The 22,944-nt window shown below is 51.1% G+C and overlaps 2 protein-coding genes across 4 annotated transcripts in view; one reads left to right on the top strand and one right to left on the bottom strand.

The window, feature by feature from the left end:
* The window catches only part of GAS2L1 (growth arrest specific 2 like 1), a 48,964-nt gene extending 45,964 nt beyond the window's left edge, over positions 1-3,000 (top strand). The window contains exon 6 of the mRNA XM_083589937.1: positions 331-3,000. Coding sequence (XP_083446063.1) covers positions 331-2,002 — 1,672 coding nt within the window. The 3' untranslated portion in view covers positions 2,003-3,000. The remainder of the gene's footprint in view (positions 1-330) is intronic.
* On the bottom strand, positions 3,001-22,944 carry RASL10A (RAS like family 10 member A). Of its 3 annotated transcripts, none has more exons than XM_083590684.1 (3): positions 20,867-22,944; positions 7,154-7,398; positions 3,001-6,028 (listed from the first exon to the last, which is right to left on the bottom strand). In XM_083590684.1, the coding sequence occupies exons 2-3, from the start codon at positions 7,372-7,374 to the stop codon at positions 5,758-5,760; spliced, it is 492 nt and encodes a 163-aa protein (XP_083446810.1). In that variant the 5' UTR covers positions 7,375-7,398; positions 20,867-22,944; the 3' UTR covers positions 3,001-5,757. The 3 variants fall into 3 exon arrangements, with proteins under 3 accessions (XP_083446810.1, XP_083446808.1, XP_083446809.1); XM_083590682.1 differs by lacking the exon at positions 20,867-22,944 and adding an exon at positions 15,660-18,313 and having other exon boundaries at positions 7,154-7,308; XM_083590683.1 differs by lacking the exon at positions 20,867-22,944 and adding an exon at positions 15,660-18,313 and having other exon boundaries at positions 7,154-7,278.

Raw genomic sequence — 22,944 nt, 5'->3', positions numbered from 1 at the left:
CGGAGCACGATTTCTGTTCTCATCCTGAAGCAAAGTTCTTAACCTGAAGCACTATTTCTGGGTTAGCGGAGTCTGTAACCTGAAGCGTATGTAACCCGAGGTGCCACTGTATAAGGATTCAGCCTTTGTAAATTAGCACAAGAAACTTGAACCTGGCTTGGTCGTAGATGGGCAGCTTTTTTAAGAATGGTGTCACGGCAAGAAACTCCAGTCAACAGTCCGGCTGCCGCATTCTGCACCGTTATTGTGAATGGCATTATGGAAATCTTTTTGTATGGATAAATGCTAAGGCTTCTAACCACCACAATTGCCTTTTCCCCTCCTCTCTAGGCCCCCCAGAGCCCGGCGTCTTTCTGGAGACAGCGATTCCTCCGCATCCTCCGCGCAGAGTGGCACTTTGGGGAGGAGGCACAACGAAGACGGCGGCAGCAGCGGCCCAGCACTCAGGAAGGAGCCCGGGCGGCGGCTAGGTGAAGGGACCAGCCCTCAGGCCCACGCCAGCCCCAAGAGGCAGCCGGCCAGCCGCAGCCAGTCACGAGACCGGGTGGACTTGCCAAGGTCATCTCTGGCGCCCCGGAGGACTGAGGCGGAAGAACGCGGCCGCCCCCGGATGGCCAATGGGCACCTCAAGCCGTCCGTGCAGCAGAGCCCTCGCCCACGGGCACGAAGCCAGGGGAGGCCCAGCGGGGAGCCCACTGTTCTGGTCATCAGCCGAGGTAAGGACGGGCAGCACTCTTGGGCGCGGGCCGAAGACCCCAAGGAGAGGCCCGGGGGCTCTGGAAGAAGCACCCCCAGGACCAAGAGCCCAGCCAGGTGGGCGCCAGGGACGCCGGTGGGGTCTCGGAGCCCGGCGCTCGCCAACCGCAGGGGGTCTCTCCCCTCCACGAAAACGACAGACCCCCGGCCTCGGACGCCGCCTCCCTCGGCCTGTGGGACTCTGAGGCAGAAGCAGCCAGCTTTGGGGGGATCCCGCGGGGCCACGAGGCAGCAGCCCCAGCCTGGCGGGAGCGGGCACTCGCGGCAGCCCTCAGACAGTTTAGGACGGGAGTTGGAAGAGCTGGCTCACACCTTCCGGACCCCTCTGCGCCTGGACCCCTGCCAGGAGCAGCAGCTGTTCCGGCAACTGGAGGAAGAGTTCCTGGCCAACTCCCAAATGATGGGCCTGGTGGTGGATGGGGAGCCAGAGCAGTTAGAGCCCCTGGGCCGGGCCTGCGACGGCCCCCGCCTCCTGCAAACCACCCCAGATCAAGGAGCCGCCGACTCGGCCTACTGCTCCTCCAGCTCCTCCTCGTCGTCCCTCAACTTTTTCAGCAAGTACGGCCTCCCGGGCGAGGCGAAAGACGAGCCCAAGAGGAACGCCGCCTCCCAGAGGCCAGGGGTCCCCGAAGCGGGCACTGCGGTGCCCCCCGACTTCCACAACGGCTCGGCCGACACCTGCGAGCTGTGGGACTCGCCGGTGCCTCTGGAGCGAGCTACGCGCTGGAGGAAGCCGGCTCTGTCCAGCTCCTCGGACGAGAGCAACTGCTACGTCTGCCTGAACGACCTGCAGGAGGTCCAGGAAGGGGCGGAGCTTCCCGAGCCTCTGACGGACAGCCCGTGGGGTGTCACGGAGGCGGCCGATTCGGACCTGGGCTCTCCGCCCCGCGAGGCCGGCGAGGGGTCCGCTCCCTGCGAGGAAGTCGTGCTGCGCCCGAAGTCGTCCCTCAAGAAGCCAGACCGTGTGCCTTCCATCTACAAACTCAAACTGCGCCCCATGATCAAGCCTCGCACCGACTCCCAGCCGGACAAGACCCCTTCGAAAATCCCCACGCCCCTCAGCTACAAGGCGGCGGGGGTGGGCAAGTCTCCAGCAGGGGGCGCCTCGCCCAAGGGCAGCCCTTCCAAGCGCCCTCCAGAGCAGTACCGACCTTGGGCAGCCTTCCACAACGTCTTCGCCTCCCTTGTGGAGCCTTCCCATGGCCCGGCGGAGTCCGGGGTGGCCGACGAGGGCGCCTGGGCATGAGGGCTGCCAGAGGGCAACCGGCTGCCTCCTCTCTCCTTCCCGGCCGCTTCAGTTGCCCAGCCTTCCTTCCCCCATCCCTCGGGCACTGTTCCTTCGGTGACCTCAATATTGCTGCTGTTCTGAACGGATTGTGTGGGTGGAGATGCCTTTAATTTCTAAGGTGGTTCTTCCATTGGGGTTTGGTTTTGAATTGTGGCTGGAGAGTGGCATGGCTTCGTAGCAAATTTGTGTGTATGTGTGTGTGTGTGTGTGTGAGAGAGAGAAGCTTTCAGGGGAAAGTCTTTGGACACTGGATAACACAGCGAGGAGCTTCTGACGTGGTCCGATATTCGCTCGCATCGGCCGTTGTAAAATTCTTTTGAGTCGGCTTTGATCGCCTTCCACTCCCCTCCCCAGTCTTCCAATTTGAGTAGCACTTTTGACCTCTAAACCTCTTGCTCCCTTCTCATTTAACCCATGCCTCAGCTTTGACCCCCTTGGGTATGTTTTAAAAAGGCGCCTTCCCAGCCGAGTGGACGCTATAGACCCTTGGGAGTCTTGCAGATAGTGGTGACTCAAAGTGGGAAGGTGTTTAATGTGCACAGGATGGGGGAGACCCCCGCACAGAGACTGGGGGAGCCTCTCCCCACTAGGCAAGCTGACAGCGTTTTCTGCAGATTATCTATTTTTTAAACGAGTTGCGCTTTTGGAGAGAGAGGGTCTCGCTGAAGTCTTGCACATGAATTCCTCTTCAGACAGACCCTCTCGGCGTCCTGGGTTCTGGGCCGTTAAGACTCCTTCCCCCTCAACCAGACCAACCCCCTGCCCCCCCCCAAATGTAGTGTAGGTGTGTTTAAATAATCTATGCATATTTATATAAATACAACCGAGTGTGTCCGCTCGCCTCCTGAGCGCTGCCTCCCGTCTAGTGCCCGCCTTCCGACCCCACGAATGTAGCTAATTGAACTGACCCGCGAGCTCTCGGAACCCAGAAAGTAAAAAAAAGAGGACAAATCATGTGTTTTGACTCTGTGCCTTTATTGCAGAAGTGTGAAGATGGGTGGATGTGAACCAGTCCCAGGTGTGTGTGTGTATCCCCACTAGAGGTAGGCAACATGTTGCCCTCCAGATGTTGCGGAACTGTCCCTAACCGTTGGGCATGCTGCCCGCTGAAGTTGATTTATTTAATTTTGTAAAATTTACTGCTTGGTTGTTCAGCCACCCAAGAAACCTCAACGTGGTTTACAAAAACGATAAAAATAGTCATACAGACTTAGCGACAATGATTTAAGGCTTTCGAAAAGTTAAAAAGCAATAGACTAAAAGCAGATTAAAACTCTCGCCAGCTTTCTAAGCGGCTGGGTGGGGTTGTCTAAAGGAGAACATTTTTTTAGCAGGTGGTGAAAAGAATACAACGAACAGCCCCTGCCTGAAATCAAGAGGCAGGGAGTTCCCAAGGTGCACTTTCTTACAGATACAGAACGGGTATTGTGTGGCGCCTGTAAGAGTGCCAGCCCTGATGGGACTTGGAGTACAACTACCTTTGGGTGGTAGATCAAGCATTGCCATTGGCTGAGATCCATTGCTCAGGAGCATTTGAGAGGACGTTATCACCTGCTGCCCTGCCAGTCCCCGCCCAAAAACCCCGGCACCACAATTTGCAAGCAAGACATAACAAGGGACCTGGTTGAGGATGCTTTATAGATGGTCCAGTATTGCACGGCTGGAATGGGGAGCCCTTCCTTGGAGACTGTGTTAAACAGATGATCAGTGTCTTGTAAAAGAAAGGGGAGGCTGGTGTAGGAGACCCTTGTGTGCTGTAGCCTCTGGCCCAGAGATGATGATGGCAGCTTTGGAGAAAGGAGACAAGGGGTTCCTGAAACTCTTGAGCCCCCTCACCCTGCAACACATTTTTTGGGGGGAAATCAAAAGCAAGCCAAACACTTGATCCCAGCCAACAAGAGTTTGATGGGGTGATGGGGAGAATTGTGGCTTTTAACAAACAAGACCTTTTCTCCTCGCACTTGCCCTCGACTCCCGTTTTGTTTTCACAGCACGCTAGTCCACATTAGTCACAACTGAGTGCAAAAGCAGCATCGGCCGTTGTCCCAGATTATGAATGAACGTGGCGTCAGCAATTGTGCTATTGGGGGTGGGGGTGGTTGTGGATGAATTCCTGAGAAGGCAGGCAGACGTTGCGAAACTGGTTCCCTGGTCTTAGAAAGGAGGACCCTCCCAGTCATGCGCGCGCGTGTTTGTGTGTGTTTTCACAGACCTCATCGAAGCCTCTTGAATCCGCAGCACGTCTGAGGCTTCCGAGGAGCAAGCAGCTCCTTCAAGCGTTTTGCATGCAGAGATTTCATACAGGGAAAGAGGGCGCTTATTTCCTTGTGGCAAATCAAACTGTGGGGAGCCCCTAGCCCAGTAATACCCACCCTGGCTGGCAGCACCTCTCCAGGGTTTCAGGCAAGGTTTGTATCTCTCTTTCCCAGCCATACCTGGAGAAGCCGGGGATTGAACCTGCAGCCTTCTGCATGCAAAGCAGATGCTCTACCACTGAGCTACGGCCCAGCAGATGCTTCTGGAGCGTCACATGGGACCACACAAAGGACTGGATCTCATCTAAGAGGGCAGAAAGAGTCACCCAGCTAGCTGAGGTCAGGCCTGAGATGCTGAAAATCCACACGGCTGCTTCTCTGATGCTAAAAGTGGGCATGCAACTGGGCCCCTCTGTGCAAGAGCCCCAAGCCGAAGAATCGATCGGTAGGCTTACAGGACTTGGCCAGTTGCCTGAATGTTGTCCACACTGACCAGCAGTGGCTTTCCAGAGCTTGCAGGTTGGGGAAGCAGATGCTCTACAACTCTTGCTCTTGCTTCCTCCCTAAAAATAAATTAAGATTCTAGTCCTTCCTGTTCTTTGAAAGGGGTGGTGGCGAATTAATTAGGAAACTGCCTTCTGCTTGGCCAACCCAGTGGTCCACCTAGCTCAGTGTTGTCGACACTGACTGGCAGCATCTCTCCAGGGTTTCATCTAGGGGAGTTTTCCCCAGCGATCCTGCCAGGGATGGAACATGGGGGCAGGTGCTTTGCACCAGAGCCATAACCCTTGCCTTGGAAATTAGAGGGTCTGGCCTGTGCATTTTAAGCGAAGACTGCCTGCTGCTTATTTCTGGGTGCTATACTGGGACCTACAGCCATCAAGCTTTCAGCTGCCCACTGGGTCAAGGCTGGCTCCAGGTCAGAGGCCCCACCCTCTGCTGGGCTTGCTCCTGAGTCAGTGATTCCCCAGCAGCTTGGCTCCCTCCTCCCCACAACTGATTACCTGCTGCAGTAACTGAGTCTGGGGATCCACCTGCTATCTAAAATTTCCCATCGTGTCTAAAGCCTTCCCAATCCAATGGCTGCCCCAGGGCATTGTGGGAAAATCAAAATGGCAGAGGGGCTTCTCAGCCACAGGCACCCACCATCCATGACAGAAAACTGGGCTACGTGGATTTTGGCTTGATGGCACCCCAAAACTCGACTCCCCCCCTCCAAAGGTGTTCATCGCACCAAGCAGAAACGCCCAGGGATTTCAAGGGGTTACTCCTGCAAACACGGCCCTGGTGGCCGAGATGTGGCCCTCAGCTTCCCACTACAGCTCCAATTTCCTAACCTCTTGGAAAGGTGTTTTTTTGGGGGGGCACCCCATTGCAGAGGGTTGGGCTAGACGACCCTCCAGGCTCTGCAATTCCATTGTTCGGTGAGTACGCCCCCTTGTGGCCGGCAGGGTCTCCTCACATCAGGCTGCACCTGTTCCTGTGCAGCGCCCCCTGGAGGCGCATGGCCGAGTGGTTGTTCCTGCAGCCTCGGGCCAAGACGCTGCAGAGGAGCTCCTTGAAGAGGAGGACGATGTGCCAGTTGAACTTGGCCGAGCACTCCATGTAGCCGCACTTCCAGCTCTTCTTGACCAGCAGCGAGAGGGCCCGGCGGGGGGAGAAGCGCTGGCGCTGCAGGTCCCGCTTGTTCCCCACCACAATGATGGGGGCTTCGCCACTGCTGCTCACCCTAGGAGAGGAAGAGGAACCCCAAGTTCATAGAGTAGAGAAAGAAGGTCAGAGCGATGCACAGACCCCGAACCTCCAGGCTCTCCCCAGCCTGGGGCCCTCCAGAAATTTTGGACCATAACTCCCATCAGCCTCAGCCAAGTGGTAGTCCAAAATGGCCCTGCTGCCTAGGGGTGATGGGAATTGTAGTCCAAAGTGGCCATGCTGCCTAGGGATGATGGGAATTGTAGTCCAAAGTGGGAATTGTAGTCCAAAATGGCCTTTCTGCCTAGGGATGGTGGGAATTGTAGTCCATAGTGGCTATGCTGCCTAAGGATGATGGGAATTGTAGTACAAAGTGGCCATTCTGTCTAGGGATGATAGGAATTGTAGTCCCAAGTGGCCATGCTGCCTAGGGATGATGGGAATTGTAATCCAAAGTGGCCATGCTGGCTAAGGATGATGGGAGTTGTGGTTCAAAATGGCCATGCTAGCTGGGGCTTATTTCTTCCCATGCAAATAGTTGTGTTTCATTGGATATTTGAAAGTGGGACTGGGCTTCTTTAAGGTTGCAATCCTAACCCCACTTAAAGGTAAAGGTACCCCTGCCAGTTGTGTCCGACTCTAGGGTTGTGCGCCCATCTCACTTAAGAGGCCGGGGGCCAGCGCTGTCCGGAGACACTTCCGGGTCACGTGGCCAGCGTGACGAAGCTGCTCTGGCGAGCCAGCACCAGCGCAGCACACGGAAACACCGTTTACCTTCCCGCTATAAAGCGGTACCTATTTATCTACTTGCACTTAGGGGTGCTTTCGAACTGCTAGGTGGGCAGGAGCTGGGACCGAAAGACGGGAGCTCACCCCGCCGCGGGGATTCGAACCGCCGACCATACGACCCCACTTACCAGGGAATAAAACCCACGCTGAGTTCAATAGTAGGACTTCCGAGTAGTCATGTTGCACCACCAGATGGGTGGTGGTGGTGGTGTTTACTCAGAAGTAAATCCCACTGAATTCCCTGAGACTGATCCATGCAAGAGGTGGGTTGAGGACTGCAGCCTCACTCTGGAGGGAAAGGCAGCTTTCCTGATTCTGTGCTCCCCCCCCCCCCGCCATATCCACCCCCTCCTCTCCCATCCCTTCTGCTCACCTGTTCTCCTGGATCTGCTGACGGATCATTTTCACATACTCGAAGCTTTCTGGGCTGCAGATATCATACACCAGGACATAGGCATCGGTGTTCCTCAGCCCTCGGGATTTCAGGTCTGACCACTCCTGGTGGGCGAGAGGAAAACATGGGGAAAGCTGGTGCAACGAAAAAGGGACATTGTCACTCAGCTGCATTGTGCGGAGCCAGGCCCATGGGTCCATCCAGCTCAGTACTGTCAACACTGACTGGCAGTAGCTCTCCAGGGTTTCAGGCAAGGACCTTTTCCCAGCCCTATTTGGAGATGGTGGGGATTGAACCTGCCTGCAAAGAAGAGGCTCTGTCACTGAGGTACATCCCTGTCAAATTTGCATCCAGATATAGAACAGGTAGGGAACCATTTTCATCCTGACGCCAACCTTCTCAAAGTTAATGATAACAAAAATAGCTATAACATCTTATATTACTACCACTATTAATTACATCTATTCATTACTTGTCCCACTTTATTTTTTCTGGAGTATGGAGCGAGTTCATAAATGTATTATTATTATTATTATTAATTGAATTTATATACCGCTCTATACCCAGAGGTCTCAGGGTGGTTCACAGAAAACATCAACATAAAACCACCACACACACACACACATTCAAAATAAAAACAACCCAATAACACCCCCCCAAAACAGCTGCATTTTAAAAGGGTGTAGGGTGTCAAACAGATCAACTAAAGGCCTGGTTTAAAAGGAACATTTTTGCCTGGCGCCTAAAAGGTGTATAATGAAGGTGCCAGGCGAACTTCCCTGGGGAGAGCATTCCACAGAGGGGGAGCCACAGCATAGAAGGCCCCGTTCTCGTGTTGCCACCCTTCAGACCTCTTGAGGAGGAGGCACATGAAGGAGGGCCTCAGAAGATGATCTCAGGGTCCAGGTAGGTTCATATGGAAAAAGCCTGTCCTTGAGATATTGCGGTCCTGAGCCATTTAAGGCTCTATAGGTCAAAACCAGCACTATGAATTGGGCCCGGAAACTAATTGGTAGCCAGTGCAGTCAGACCAGGATCAGTGTAATATGCTCAAACTGTCTTGCTCCATTGAGCAACCTGGCTCCTGAATTCTGCACTAGCTGAAGTTTCCAAACTGTCTTCAGAGGCAGCCGTACATATAATGCATTTCAATAATCTAACCTTGAAGTTACCAGAGCATAGACAACAGTGGCTAAGCTATCCCTGTCCAGATAGGGGCGCAGTGGGGCCAGCAGCCAAAGCTGGTGGAAGGCACTCCGGGGCCACTGAGGCCACCTGAGCCTCGAGCGATAGCAAAGGATCTAGGAGTACCCCCAAGCTATGAACCTGCTCCTTCACAGGAAACGTAATCCCATCAAGAGCAGGTGACTTCCCAGCCATCTGGTATAGACATAAATGTCTTAAAGCAACTAACGATCCTGAAAGCATACTGGAAAAGTTTCAAGCAACATCAAAAGAATAAAACCACATTATTTACGTTAAGTGCTCATCCTGCAATATGATAGAAAAGGGCAAATCCTGCCCCACCCTGCTAAAGATGAACACAACAGGCTACAGGTAGGTAGCCGTGTTGGTCTGCCGTAGTCGAAACAAAATTTAAAAATTCCTTCCAGTAGCACCTTAAAGGTAAAGGGACCCCTGACTGTTAGGTCCAGTTGCGGACCACTCTGGAGTTGCAGCGCTCATCTCGCTTTATTGGCTGAGGGAGCCGGCGTACAGCATGTGGACTAGCATGACTAAGTCGCTTCTGGCAAACCAGAGCAGCGCACGGAAACGGCGTTTAACTTCCCGCCGGAGCGGTACCTATTTATCTACTTGCACTTTGACGTGCTTTCAAACTGCTAGGTTGGCAGGAGCAGGGACCGAGCAACGGGAGCTCACCCCGTCACGGGGATTCGAACTGCCGACCTTCTGATCGGCAAGCCCTAGGCTCTGTGGTTTTAACCCACTACGCCACCCGTGTTCCTAAGGTGCTACTGGAAGAAATTTTTAAATTTTGTTTCAACAACAGGCTACGGTGTTATTGCATTGTATCATCCCAATTAAGAACCAACTGCCCAGTGCCTAAAATTTGATGATGGCAATGTCAGGCAGGCACATTTATCTGGAGAGAGTGTTCTGCAGCCAGGGGGCCACCACCTGCATGTGTCAGTGGTAGGCAGAGCCAGAAGCAAAAGTGGGCGGGGCAGTATCTTGCAGCAGCAGCACACTGCCCCCCCCCCCAACTTAAGTCCATCTCCATCTTTAGATCTCCCTTTGGTCTCACCTCCTGCAAAACACAGGCAGGGCCTCCACATCAACTGAAGTCAACTGTGAAATGCAATTAGCGGCTCGCTGAAGCTCAGAGGATGGGATGAAAACGAAAGCGTTTATTTTTAACCCAGATAGTAATAATGAAACACCATGAAACTGGGGAGCAGGAGCGCTGGGGGCCAATCACAATCATGTCATCTTTTCCTGAGGCTGCCACTCATTTCTGGAACCTAAACATTTATTTCCAGTCAAGGAGATCGTCTCCTGAAGGGTCCCTGCCCTGCACTCCTCAGATGAATGTGTCATGGAATTCTACTCAGTAGTGATCCAGAGCAGATTCCAATGTGTAGTTAGCAGAGTAAAAAGTTAAACATGTTGCAGGATTCCCAAAAAATAGCCCAAAGGGAATTGTATTTCATCCAGCAGCGCTTTAATGCTAATGAAGGAAATGAGCATAATGGTCAAAATTATTATTATTTTTTATTATATTTGTACCCCAACCATCTGGCTGGGTTTTAGAATTGGCACTGTCCATGAGAAATCCAGTTGCAGCAGACTTAACTTAAACTTACAATAACTTATAATAAGTCTAAACCTTAACACTAAGCATACTGTGTAAGAACACCACACCAGAAGGAAAAGAGATAGAAAGAGAAACAGAAACCCAGGCTCCTTCTGGCCTTACTTTTATAGTCAGTGTGACTTTGACAGAAAGGATGAGAGAACCAGTTTCAGCCAGCTGTACTCAGCTTCTCTGAAGGTATAACCCAAATGTCATGAACCTTCTGCTTGCTTCTTTCACACAAAGAAGCCTCCAGAACCCTCTTGAACTAATTAGAATAGGAAAGATCACGTCAGATCAATGCTTTCTGCACTAAGAAATGCAACCTGTCAGAACGGATGTCAGGGAACGTGGAGCCCCTGCTTTTGGAAGAAGGGTTTATTTTATTTCTTTATTTCATCTACATCCCACCTTTTCCTCCAAGGAGCTCAAGGTGCTATACATGGTCATCCGCCTCCTTTAATCCCCACAACAAACCTGTGAGGTAGGTTTGACTGAAAGGCAGTGATTGGCCCAAGGTCACCCAGTGAGCTTTATGGCTAAGTGGAGATTTGAACCCCAATCTCCCAGGTCCTAGTTCAACATCACACAGGCTCTTGTTCAGGACTATATATTTTTCAGACCTGGGTGTGTGGGTGGGTGCTCATTCCCCTCCAGGAAACTTTCCAGCGGCCACCCAGTGGGTGGGCAGAGCAACGGGGGCGAATTTTACCTTCGTACAGAAGGCTAGTTTCTACGAACACTCGCCCACCCGCCTCTCTGCCCTCCATCTAGGCAAGCAAAAGGCATCATCAGAACTCAAGGGCACATTCCAGCCTTGCAGAAACTCTCAAGGAGGGTGCAAAGCAGGGCTGGTGAAGGGGTGTGGCCTGGAGAGAGCAGGTGTGGCCTGGTAAGAGTCCCAAGGTCCAGATGCAGAGGTCTGAAGGTCCGCATTTGGCCTCTGCACCTAAAGTCCCCCATGCCTGCATTAGATCAGTATCATAGTGTTACACACCACACCCATCTCCATGAGCAGTGTGAAATCCCAGGGGCTGCAGACACACTTAACAGGGTCTGTATTCCCTTTTGGGACAATGAGGCACAACAAAGGCTGCGGTGTCTTTAAGATATATGGTTTTATATGTGCATACATATACATATACATGAAGGTAAAAAGGGGGGGTGGACCCCTGGACAGTCAAAGGCAACTATGGGGTTGTAACGCTCATCTTGCTTTCAGGCCAAGGGAGCTGGCGTTTGTCCACAGACAGCTTTCCGGATCATGTGGCCAGCATGACTAAACCGCTTCTGGTGCACAGAGGACTGTGACAAGTGCCAGAGCGAACGGAAATGCCATTTACCTTCCTGCCGCAGTGGTACCTATTTATCTACTTGCACTGGTGTGCTTTCGAACTGCTAGGTTGGCAGAAGCTGGGACAGAGCAATGGGAGCTCACTCCGTCTCAGGGATTCGAACCGCCAACCTTCTAATTGCCAGGCCCAAGAGGCTCAGTGGTTTAGACCACAGTGCCACCTGCGTACACACGCACACACAAAGTGCTATTTTTCTAGAAAAAGAGGTGCTGGAGCTCACCACAAACTTCTCCCTTGTTCCCCACCTGAAAGGAGCTGGAGCTGAGCTCCAGTGAGCTCCAGCTGGCGGGCGGGCGGGGGGGGGGAAGCTCTGCACATATACAACCTGGACCTAGATGAGGGGATTTGCAGAGCATTCACATCCTATGAGGGTCTGGCTTCCCCCATAAGGGCAGCAATGGATTCAAAGGACAGCAAGAAGCCCCCCTCTGTGTCTCTGATCTAGGGGTTCCTGAACCTTGCTTCTGCCAGGCCTGATCCAAAGGTACAGTCTCCCTACAGTTCCACCTCCTTTTGTCCACTTAGAATTTAATTCCCACTTCCAAAACCCCTCTCCCTTCTCTCTCACTGAAACAGCCACCTGCTCCTCTGGAACCAATGACCGACCTTTGTCACACTGTGGCCAAAACATCTGTAGAGCACGTCACAAAAGAAGCTTGCTTGCAATAGGGTGTTGCACATACCTCATAAGAACACAATAAGAGCCTTGCTGGATCAGGCCAATGGCCCATCTAGTCCAGCATCCTGTTCTCACAGTACTTAGCCAGATGCCCCAAATGGAAAACTTTCAAGCAGGACCTGAGCCCAAGAGCAACTCTCCTCTCCTGTGGCTTCCAGCAGCTGGTATTCAGAAGCATCACTGTCTCCAACCATCTTGCCTATCATCTTTTAAAGCCATTGTGACATGTGGCCACCACTGCTCCTGTGGCAGTGAGTTCCATAGTTTAACTAGGCAGGGGTTGGACTAGATGACTCTTGGGGTCCCTTCCAACTCTACCATTCTAAGGACTTTTTTTTATCTGTCTAGCATCTTCCAAAATTCAGCTTCATTGGATGTCCACCAGTTCTAGCATTACAAGAGAGGGGGGGGAAACTTCCCCAATATCCACTTTCTTTAGGCCAACTTGCCTCTGACGGGGAGAGGGAAAATAGGCATGAGGACTAGTTCCATCTTTCGCCTGCATCTCATCTGCGATGCTTTAAATGTGGCTGACCCTAAAGAAAGCTTTCCAGTTTTTGTTCTCATCTCCCATCTCCCTTATTTTTCTGTCTTCTTTCGATTCCACCCACCCTCTGCCTTCCTGCCATCCAACAGAACTCGCATCTCACACCTAAGTGAAGATGGGTCATCTGCAGGGTGGGTGTGGCCAAGGGGGTTAGCCTACATTTTCATCAGCAGCCAACACAAACTCTTCCCTTTGGCTTACTATTTAAGGATTCTTAAAAGCCAGAGCGGGGAGATGGGAAGCTTTGGGAAACAGCTTGAGTGTTGGAGGAGAGTGCCAAAATTTGAAGAACCACGTTAACTCCACCCCCACCCCCCTTTCTATTACTTTATTTTTGGACCAGCAGTCAAATCCCACAGACATGAACAGAACCGTCGTTACTATTTCCGCTCAATTTTGCCTCATTCTGCTAGCTATGGGGGAGGTGCAATGTGGGCATTGTAAGTCTCACTTGGAAGCAACTCTGACTGTCTCCATCAGCTGCACATCTGGGTTCCAAGATTTCACCAGACCAAACTGGCACACTTTCAAGCAGGAAAGGGCTGCAGCTCAGAGGCAGAGCATTTGGTTTGAGTGTACAAGGCTCCAGGTTCGATCCCTGATGGCATCTCCAGGCAGGGTTGAAAAAGCACCCTGCCTGAAACCCTAGAGAGCTGCTGCCAGTCAGTGTAGACAACACTGAGCTACATGAACCAATGGTCTGACTTGGTATAAGGCTGCTTCCTACGTATGTATCTCTCTACTGTTATTATAATTACCGTACTTTGATTTATTACCTGCCCTAGTGGTCAGGGGTCCCTTTACACCCTAAGGTCTCAGGGTAGATCACAACCAGTGGCATGCAGTGAAGTTTTTCACAGGGAAACAGGGTCAGAGGTGCCAGATTGCAAGGGCAGTGGGGACTGGGGAGATGTTGTGCCTGTGAGCATCATGCCTCCCTGCCTAAGCCAGGCAGAAGGGTGGCGCTGTGGTCTAAACCACTGAGCCTCTTGGACTTGCCAATCAGAAGGTTGGTGGTTCGAATCCCCGCAACGGAGTGAGCTCCTGTTGCTCTGTCCCAGCTCCTGCCAATCTAGCAGTTCAAAAGCACACCAGTGCAAGTAGATAAATAGGTATCACTGTGGTGGGAAGGCAAACGGCATTTCCATGCTCTCTGGTTTCTGTCACGGTGTTCCGTTGCACCAGAAGCAGTTTGGTCATGCTGGCCACATGACCCAGAAAGCTGTCTGTGGACAAACACCGGCTCCCTTGGCCTGAAAGCAGAGATGAGTGCCGCAACCCCATAGTCACCTTTGACTGGATTTAACCATCCAGGGGTCCTTTACCTTTACTTTTTTCCCTGTGGGCTTTAGGAAGGAGGCACCAGGCTTTAATTCTTTAATACTCTAATTTTCCAGGAGCATTTAAGGGACTAGCCTAGTCCTCCTGGTCCACTGACAGCACACCACTGGTTGCAACAAATTAAAATAATAAAACCAATTGCAATCAGAAGAATAAGGTGGGTCCTGCACTTCAAGTGTCAAAGGCCTGGGTAAAAGAGATGCATTTTTAGCATATGGAGAAAACTGTACTGTGCAGGTGCCAAGACACCTTCTGCGGAGAGGGAATTCCACCTCTTAGGAGCTCCCACAGAAAATGCATAAGGACTAGAGGCATTCATTGTTGTTTGAAAATGTGAAATGTGAGATAGTCGAAAATCATAATGGACAAGTCTATCAACAATCTTCATTAGCCTGGGTCCCTGGAGTGGAATATCCATGTTCGGAGGCAATGTGAGTTGGGTTCCAGAAGATGGTGACCAATGGCATCCTGCCATTTCCCGCTTCACTCCAGTGGAACTGCTGGATATGCACTGTCCTAAATATGGACCTGACTTACATACAGCAGAGCACAGGGCCTTGGTGTAAAATCAGACCTAATGCCTTGCAAGGAGAGTGGAGTTCTCCAGGCTTGCCTGCCAACTCACCCAGCCAGCTAAGCAAGCACATTTTACTCCTGCCCTGTGCTGCCTCGCAGGAGAGTTTAGGAAAATGCTTACAGCAAACCTTTCCTGACCTAGTGCAATCCAGGTGTTGCGGACTACAGTTCCAATCAGCCCTGGCCAGACATGAAGGAACGTGTTGCCTAACAACATCTGGTGGGCTTGAGTTTGCTGCTCCTGGGGAAAAACCACAGTGTTAAGTAACAAAACGAAGCAAGCTTGGGTATGCTGTCCCAATGGTAGAGGTGGAATATAGCCGTGGTAGCTGGTGGCCATTAATTGCCTTATGCCCCCATGAATTTCTCTAATCCCCTTTTAAAGCCATCCAGGTTGGTGGTCATCACTACCTGAAAGACTGCCTTCTTCCCTGCAGACCCTCTTAGGTGCTAAGACTGGCAGCGGGAGCTCTTTTGGTTGTTGAACTGCCCTATGAAGCTGTGATGGGGGACCCAGGAGAGGGAATTCTGTGGGGGCCTCTAAACTGTGAAATTCCCTCTTCCCCACAGGGGTGCCACTGGCACCTTCATTAGACACTTTTTGGTGAATGCTGAAGACACACCTCTTGACCCTGGCTTTGGGTACTTGAGGTGTATCTTTCTATGGTCTGCCTTATTTCTGCAAGTGGTTTCAAATGGTTTTCAACATTGAGCTTTGGTTATTAGGGTGAAGGGCAGGTAATTAATTAATAATCATATGGTGCAGATCACTGGGCTGCTGTCAAGGCAAACTGGATTCTAAATGTGCTCTGATGCACTTTGATTATTGTTTTTCACTAGTCTGGTTTTATTACTTAGTATTTTATAATGGTGTTTTAAAATGTGTAAGCCACCTTGAACCCTAGCTTGGGAGAAGGGTGGGATATATAATATAGTAGTAAATAATAATACGTAGAGTGAATCCCCTAGTTGAACAACCCACACCATATTTCCATCCTACCTAACAGGAGGGCCCCAATCCAATTAGAAAACGAACCAATCTGGCCTCAGCACAGCCACACTGTATCCCACAAGTGATCTGTTGTTCACTTGTAGAATTCACAAGCATAGCCAAATATATTCGGGGGGATGAATTTGGGTTGAGTTGTGGGAGGGTTTAAATAAAAGCCCACCTGAGAGCTGTTTGCTGGGAACGCCGTCAGGTAAGGAACATCCATAATCTTCATGTCGTACATGTTCCCGTTGAAAATGACCGAAGGCCGGTAGGTACGGCGGCGCTCCGTCGGGCTGTAAGACTCTGTAAAGTCGTGGTACAAGAACTGACGGATAATGGCCGTTTTGCCCACCTTCGGGGCTCCCAGGACAGCCACCGACAGAGTCTCCACCATCGTCTTCTTTCAGGACCTTGGAGAGTTCCCAAACTCCCGTCCCCCGCAAGCGATCGGAGGAGAGAAGTGTATTAGTCCACGGAGACCTCTGAGGGCGTGGGGGCTGTCTCGGAAGGCGCCCACAGGGTAAGACTTTAGGGCAGAGTCCCGGGGCCCCACTCAGCAGCACTAGTAGAAGCCCTCCACCCCTCCACGCAGCGCTTTAAAGTAAGTGAAGTAATACCAATTGCCCATTAAAGTAGGGGGGAGGCGGTGACACCATGAAGTCCAGAGTCTAAAATTAGTTCTCTGCACCACTGGGTTGACTTGATGTTGACTTCAGTCGCTCCTCACAGTAAGACATCAGATCCGTGCCGTTGCTTTGAGCCGCAATCCCGCTCACTTCCTTAACGGACCGATTACTATTAATTCATTATGACTGTTGTTTTGCTACTCCGAAAGTCCCCCGGGTCTACAGTCGCTCAGCTGGGCTCTCCTAAGCTCACCTCGTTGAGGGTGGCTCCTCCTCAGCCCGCTTCATCTAGTCTCTCCCCCACCCAAGATCAAAAAGTCCTCCCCCCGCCAACCCTTCCAAGCTCTTCTCAAGTTTGCGTCAATCGAGCTGCTGTCCCGTGAACGCAGGCTGCCGGCTGAGCCGCCCTCAGATAAAGAGATTTGACGATTCACTGGAGAGATGAACTCACCGAGTCGAGAAAGGGAGAAAGAGGCGACCGGAGCTTGAAGGACAGCCGCTCCGGGATGCCTGGTTGGCCAGCCTGGTCCCCCAACTCCATCCGAATCGAGCTGCTTTGAAGGGCAGCGCGTGTGCCAGCAGCGAGCTGGTCCTCCCCACTTTTTCTGCTCTTCTAATCCTGTTGAAAAGGAAGGCGAGAAGTTCCCCCAAATATTGGAGGAGGCTGGGAGACTGAGACGGACAGCTGTCACTCCAGATCCAGACCCGCCCGGCTCAAGATCCTCGCTCCGAAACGGCGCTCAACCTTGAGGAACGGGACGCCAAGCCAGCCTCTGCCCCGCTGGCGCGCAGCCGGCCGGGCATCGCTGCTGCTGCTGCCTGCCCGGCTCCAGCGGCGCCCTCCCGGCCCTGTCCTCATGCTGGACCCTCGCCTCGCCTGCGGATCCCGTCCGCGGCTGCTACCTCTCCTTTCCCGGGCGCCGAAGATGGAGCGGAGCGCATCGCTTCTCTTTCAGCACCCTGGACAGAGCACTGCGGTGCTGCGCGCCCGCCTTTCCCCGCCGCTGCCCGGAGTTCCAAGCTGCGGCAGAAGCAGAAACCCGCTCTATGCCTACTCGGAGAGAGGTCAAGCACGTGAGAAGGGCGAGGCGGGGAAGGAAACGCGCGGGTTGCGTGTGTGTAGGGGAGAGAGCGAGCAGGGGAGGCGCCTCTGCCTGGTGGAGGCTGGAAATCTGTCGGTTAAGCAATCCAGCGCGGGAGAGGGAAGGGTAGGAGGACGAGCTATGTGGGAAGAGCGAGAAGGAGCGGGGGTTTGCGTTGCATCTTCTCTCTCTCTCTCCATTCCTCCCCCCTCCTCACTTCCCAGGGATGCAGAAAATGTGACTTCATAGTTCGGCGCTACAATGCAGCCTTTCCTTATCCAGACGCGCAGCAGAGTTCAACTGAGGAGCAATCTCAAGTCATCCGAGTCTCTTTTGTGGAGCTGGCCGGGTCCTGGGGCGTCCCTTCTAGTAAGGAACGGAAGGGAACGTATAAAAAGTTGGCTTTGTCTTCCGAACTTAAGTGTACGAAATGGTGAGTCATCCGGCACTTCCCGGAAAAGGCTCGAGGTCTTGACGAGCTGCAAATGTATTTACACTTAATGTGACTACGAGGCAGGTAATTTGAAGAGGGAAAGATGTATAATTGATTGACGGGCCTCATTCACATTCCAGCTTGGGGGGGGGGGTGTTTTCACAAGCAATGAGTATTATGATTGTAATGAACAATAAACATTTGTTTGTTTGTTTGCTGTTGTTAATGACCCGCCCTTCACCTCAAGGTTCCGTGGTAGGTTGCAACAATCAAAACACAATACAATGGTATCTCGGGTTAAGTACTTAATTCGTTCCGGAGGTCTGTTCTTAACCTGAAACTGTTCTTAACCTGAAGCACCACTTTAGCTAATGGGGCCTCCTGCTGCTGCCGCTCCGCCGGAGCACAATTTCTGTTCTCATCCTGAAGCAAAGTTCTTAACCGGAGGTAATATTTCTGGGTTAGCGGAGTCTGTAACCTGAAGCGTATGTAGCCTAAAGTGTATGTAACCCGAGGTACCACTGTAGTGAAAACAGCTTAGAATCACAGGAATAAGCTGTGTCTCGAAGAAAGCCAGGGTGGTGTAGTGGTTAGAACGTCGGACTAGGACCTGGGAGATCAGGGTTCGAAATTCCACTCAACCATGAAGCTCACTGAGCTACCTTGCGGGCCAGTCACTGCCTCCCAGTCTAACCTGAGGAGAGGGAGAACTATGTACATTACATTGAGCTCCTTGGAGAAAAGTTGTGCTATACTGTGAATGAAATAAATGGACATCAGAAATGTCAAATTGTCTAAAATGCATCCCTTAGTGAAGGTTTTAAATACGAGGAGGCAAGTGAGCATGATTCATTTTCACCTGAAGTGTCCCAGCCAATGCAAGCACTGTACTTGAATTTATTTTAACATTTCTTTTTACTAAAAGAGGAACACCGCCCCTCCCCCGTTTTAAAGAGGTGCATCTGCCAGGGAAATTGGGAATTTTAAGTTTGTTTATGCTGTCATTATTTGGGCCTAAGTGAATTTCTACTGATCTTATTTTTCTACTGTTAAACTTCAGTTTCCTGATGGTTAGATCCATAGAGGGACTATGAGTCTTGGCACTTCCCTTAGTACACAGGAGCACAGGAAGATGCCTTAATCCCAAGTCATACCATTGAGCCATTTAGCTCAGTATTGTCTACACTGACTGGCAGCAGCTCGCACCTTTTTAAGTTAATAATTAGTTAGCAAGTGCCAACTGGGACATTAAAAAGAAAAAAAGGCTTCAAGCTATGCTGGAGGCAGGTGTGTATGTCTCCATTCTAACCTCAGGGGGGCAGTGACGATATAAACCTCACAGTTCTGCAGTCTTTACTATGAGAATTGGGCTGCTCTGCACCTCTGATGGGGGAAGCTTCCAGACGGTCACTATTTGGGGGGTGAGATTAAGTCACATACTGGCGAATCCAGCTTGAGCCATGGAAATAGATTTGGAGCTCTTGGGGTAACCCACCCCAACTCAAAGAGTGTAGGCAGAGCATAACTATCATGGCTAGTAGCCATCAATGGACCTCCATGAATTTGTCTAATCCTCTTTTAAAGGTTGGTGGCTATTTCTTGTGGAGGTGAGTTCCACAGTTTAACTATGCACTGCATGAACAAGTCCTTCCTTTTATCTGCCCTGAATCTTCCAACATTCAGCTTTCATTGGATGCACATTAGTTCTAGCGAAGCAAATCAGAGTGAATGCTTGTTAGACAAGCCAGCGTCATCTAATCACCCTTCACTGAATGCTCAATAAACAGGTTGTCTCAAGGTGCCCTTGGTTAAAGGAGAGCACAGGAACCTAGGAACCCTGCCTTATACTGAGTCAGACCACTGGTCCATTTAGCTCAGGATTGTCTGCTATGATTGACAGGGTTTCAGGCAGGAGACATTCCCAGTTTTATCCTGAGATGTTGAGTCTTGAACCTGGGACTATCTGCATGCAAATCATGTTCTCTGCCTGTGAGCTATGATCCTACCGCTTTAAAAGAAAATGAAGGTACTAGTCCACATGATTCTAATTAAGGGTAAGTGGAAACACAGGGGGCTGCCTTATATCAGCTCAGTATTGTTGACACTGACTGGCAGTGAGTCTCCAAGGTTTCAGGCAAGCAGTCTTTCCCAGCCCTTTCTGGAGATGCCATTGGAGATCAAACCTGGGATCTTCTACATGCAAGGCAGATGCTCTATCACTGAGCTAAGAAAAATAGTTCAACAAGAAAAAGTCCCCAAGATAATTATTTTAACGAGGAACGTGCATGACGGCTTGGCCTTGAGTTGATTTAACAGCACAGTTCACTCTGAGATAAGTCTTTAATTTCCCAGCTACGTGTTCATAGGACTATAGAAACCAAAGTATATTTGGCGTTCCCAACGTCCGTGAAAATTGTTGTGAGAAAAATAATGGAGTACCCACATCCCCACCGCCAACCAGCTGTTCCTAACAGGAAATCACGACAACTTTCCAGCATTCTCAAGTCTGCTCTGGAGACCCAGCGCAGTGGAATGTGTAGGAGAACAGCTCCCTGCCTTAAGCCTGCTGCTAACGAAATGATTTAATTACCGCAGCTATAAAAAGAAATATCAGCCTTGCACTCAAAACACCCGACTCAGCCTGATTGAGAAATGAGGAGTCTGGCAGGAAGGTGAAGGTCTTAATGAACCATCAAGAACATCGCAACTTTCCCCAGACTTACTGTTTAATATTTGCAAATGTCAGAACATGAGGAGAGCCTGATGGATCAGCCCAGTGGCCCATCCCGTCCAGAATCGTGTTCTCAAAGTAGCCAACTAGATGCCCCCAATAGGAAACCCTCGAGAAAGACCTGAACACAAGAGCACTCCCCATGCTTACAGTTTCCAGCAACTGGTATTCAGAAGCATTGCCGTGGAGGCAGATCATAACCTTCACAGCTAGTGGCCATCAATAGCCCTCTCCTCCGTGAATCTGTCTGATCCTCTTTCAAAGCTGTCCAAGCTGGTGGCCATCCCTGCCTACTGTGGGAGGGAGTTCCATAGTTTAATTAGGCACGGTGGGAGGAAACCCTCCCTTTTACGTGTCCTGAATCTTTCCAACAGGCAAGTGGGAGAAGGGCAGTAGCTCATTGGTAGAACATACAGAAGGTCACAGGTTTGATCTGCCACATCTCCTGGTGGGGCTGGGAAGGTCCCATGCCTGAAACCCTGGAGAGCTGCTGCCAGTCAGTGCAGACAATACTGAAGAGAACTGGATGAATGGGAGACTGTTCTACTCCTGTTCCTGCAGGGTAGGGGGTTTAGAGACTCTCACTGACCCCTGTTTTCCAGGTGAGGGTGCATGAAAGAGAAGATTAGAGCAGCTCTGCTGGATCAGTATCCTGTATCCCACAGTGCTCCTTTACTGTTACTCAGAAGAACATAAGAAAAATCTGGCTGTTGGATCAGGTTTAGCCATCTGGTACGGCATCCTGTTCTCACAGCAGCCAACCAAATGCAGGACATGAACTCAACAGCCCTCCTTCTGCTTTTGATTCCTCCCAGCCAGGGGCATTCAGAGACATACTGCCTCTGTTGGTGGAGGTAGAACTTAGCTGTTGTGGCTAGTAGCCTTTGAGAGCCTCTATAAATTGGAACTGGACACCGGGCTTACAGAAGGCAAGGCAAAGGTGTTCAAAAGTTGCAGATCGAGTTCCATCCAAGTCACTTTTTAGGGTGGGCCAGAACTGTACATACTCACCGACTCCCAGGAAGCTACTGCCCAGCACCAGCAGACGCTGCCAAATTAGCCAGCCTCCGAATGTTACCTGGAGGCAAGGGAACAAGCAGCCTCACCCAACTTAGCAACCCCAAGTGGGATACAATATCTCCCAATTGGGAAAGACCCTCTGCTGTAGATCCTGAATAGTCCTTGCAGTCAGGGCATAGCCAATTCACAAACTCAGCTTAAAGCTCTTTTTTTGCCCATGATCTTAATCTCCTGGTCTTCAGGCAGACACATAGCAATGTGTGTGCTTAATATATTTATTGCCTTCCACACATATGCCTCGAGGTGATGCAGAAACCTCAGTAAAACAGCTAAAGGACAGTTAAAAGCTACAGAAAATGACGTCAGATAAATAATGAAGAAAATTCAAAACAGATACCCAGGGATGCATTCATCCAGCTGGGAATGCTTGCAGAAATGTCTTCAGATGTTCCCAGAAAGTGCAGAGAGGAGACACCTGTTATATCTCAACAGGCATGCTGTTCCAAAGCACAGGGCTGTCAGTCTGAAATCCCTGCTCTGGGTTACACTGGAATTTGCAAGACGAGCTCTCCTGCGAGCCACAGTGATTTACTGGGTATATAAGCAATTCTCATTTCTCCCCTCTTGTGTGTGTGAGAGGGAGGGGGGGAGAGGGAGGGAAGGATCTTGATTGTCTTGGACAGGCAGAACTCCAAGTTCTACAGAGAAACACAGTGACCTCTGAATGACCCAAGAACACCCCCAGGTGCCTGTGCAGCTGAAACAACCTTGAATCCCTTTGTTTCTGCAACAAGATGAAGTTGCTCACAGTCTGTACATCTTCCTGCCTAGAATGTAGACCACAAGACAATGTTTAAGGTTGACGGCCAGTCTCTGCCTGGTGTTTCCATGATTGCAAGCCTTAAGTCAGGCCCCTTTTGTTCAACGAACTCCATCCGTTGGCTTGTGCGAGGGGAAGAAAGCCCGTCCGCCCGCGTTCCTGGAGAATGCTGTTCCTTCCAGAATGTTGAAATCACTTGATTGTCCTGAGCTGAAAGGAGCAGAGAGGGGGTTGCTCGCTGCAAGGAGGCTGTCAGCTTCCACTTGGCACAAAAGCTCATCAGGAGGAGGAATTTCTGATTGCGGCAAAAAGCGTAGCCTGCTCTCGCCAGAGGACGGGCTCTCATCATTGTCTGCACTGTGGCAAATTGATGTGGGAATGCGATTAAGAGGGCAGACAAAGAGGGGCTTAGCAGACCCTCATGGGATGCCAGTCAAAAACACCCTCCGTGGGGGGAATGTCATGTGAGAAAGATAATCGCATCGTCAGACTTCCCCAAGCTGGTGCCCTCCAAGTGTTTTGGACTACAACTCCCATCATCCCCAGCCAGGTACAATAGCTTTAACTCCCCACTCCACTCATTTTTTCATCTCCGCCAAGCTAAGCAGTTGGCTCCTTACCTCTCTCGCCCTGACCTAGCCACTGTGATCCACACAACGGTCACCTCCAGACTAGATTATTGTAACTCGCTCTACATGGGGCTGCCCTTGAGACTGACCCAGAAACTCCTGCGGGCGCAGAATGCCGTGGC

The sequence above is a fragment of the Podarcis filfolensis genome, assembly GCF_964270895.1.
Source record: "Podarcis filfolensis genome assembly, chromosome: 16".
NCBI lineage: Eukaryota > Metazoa > Chordata > Lepidosauria > Squamata > Lacertidae > Podarcis > Podarcis filfolensis.
The sequence above is the reverse complement of the archived record's forward strand: the minus strand, read 5'-3'. Positions and strand labels throughout refer to the sequence as shown.

Coding starts and splice junctions, on each gene's coding strand:
- RASL10A (XM_083590682.1), bottom strand. CDS start 15,875: ATGGTGGAGACTCTGTCGGTGGCTGTCCTGGGAGCCCCGAAGGTGGGC. Junction 7,309..15,659: donor TCCCAGCAAACAGCTCTCAG/GTGGGCTTTTAT, acceptor TCGTTGCACCAG/CTTTCCCCATGTTTTCCTCT. Junction 6,029..7,153: donor CAGCAGATCCAGGAGAACAG/GTGAGCAGAAGG, acceptor TTCCTCTCCTAG/GGTGAGCAGCAGTGGCGAAG.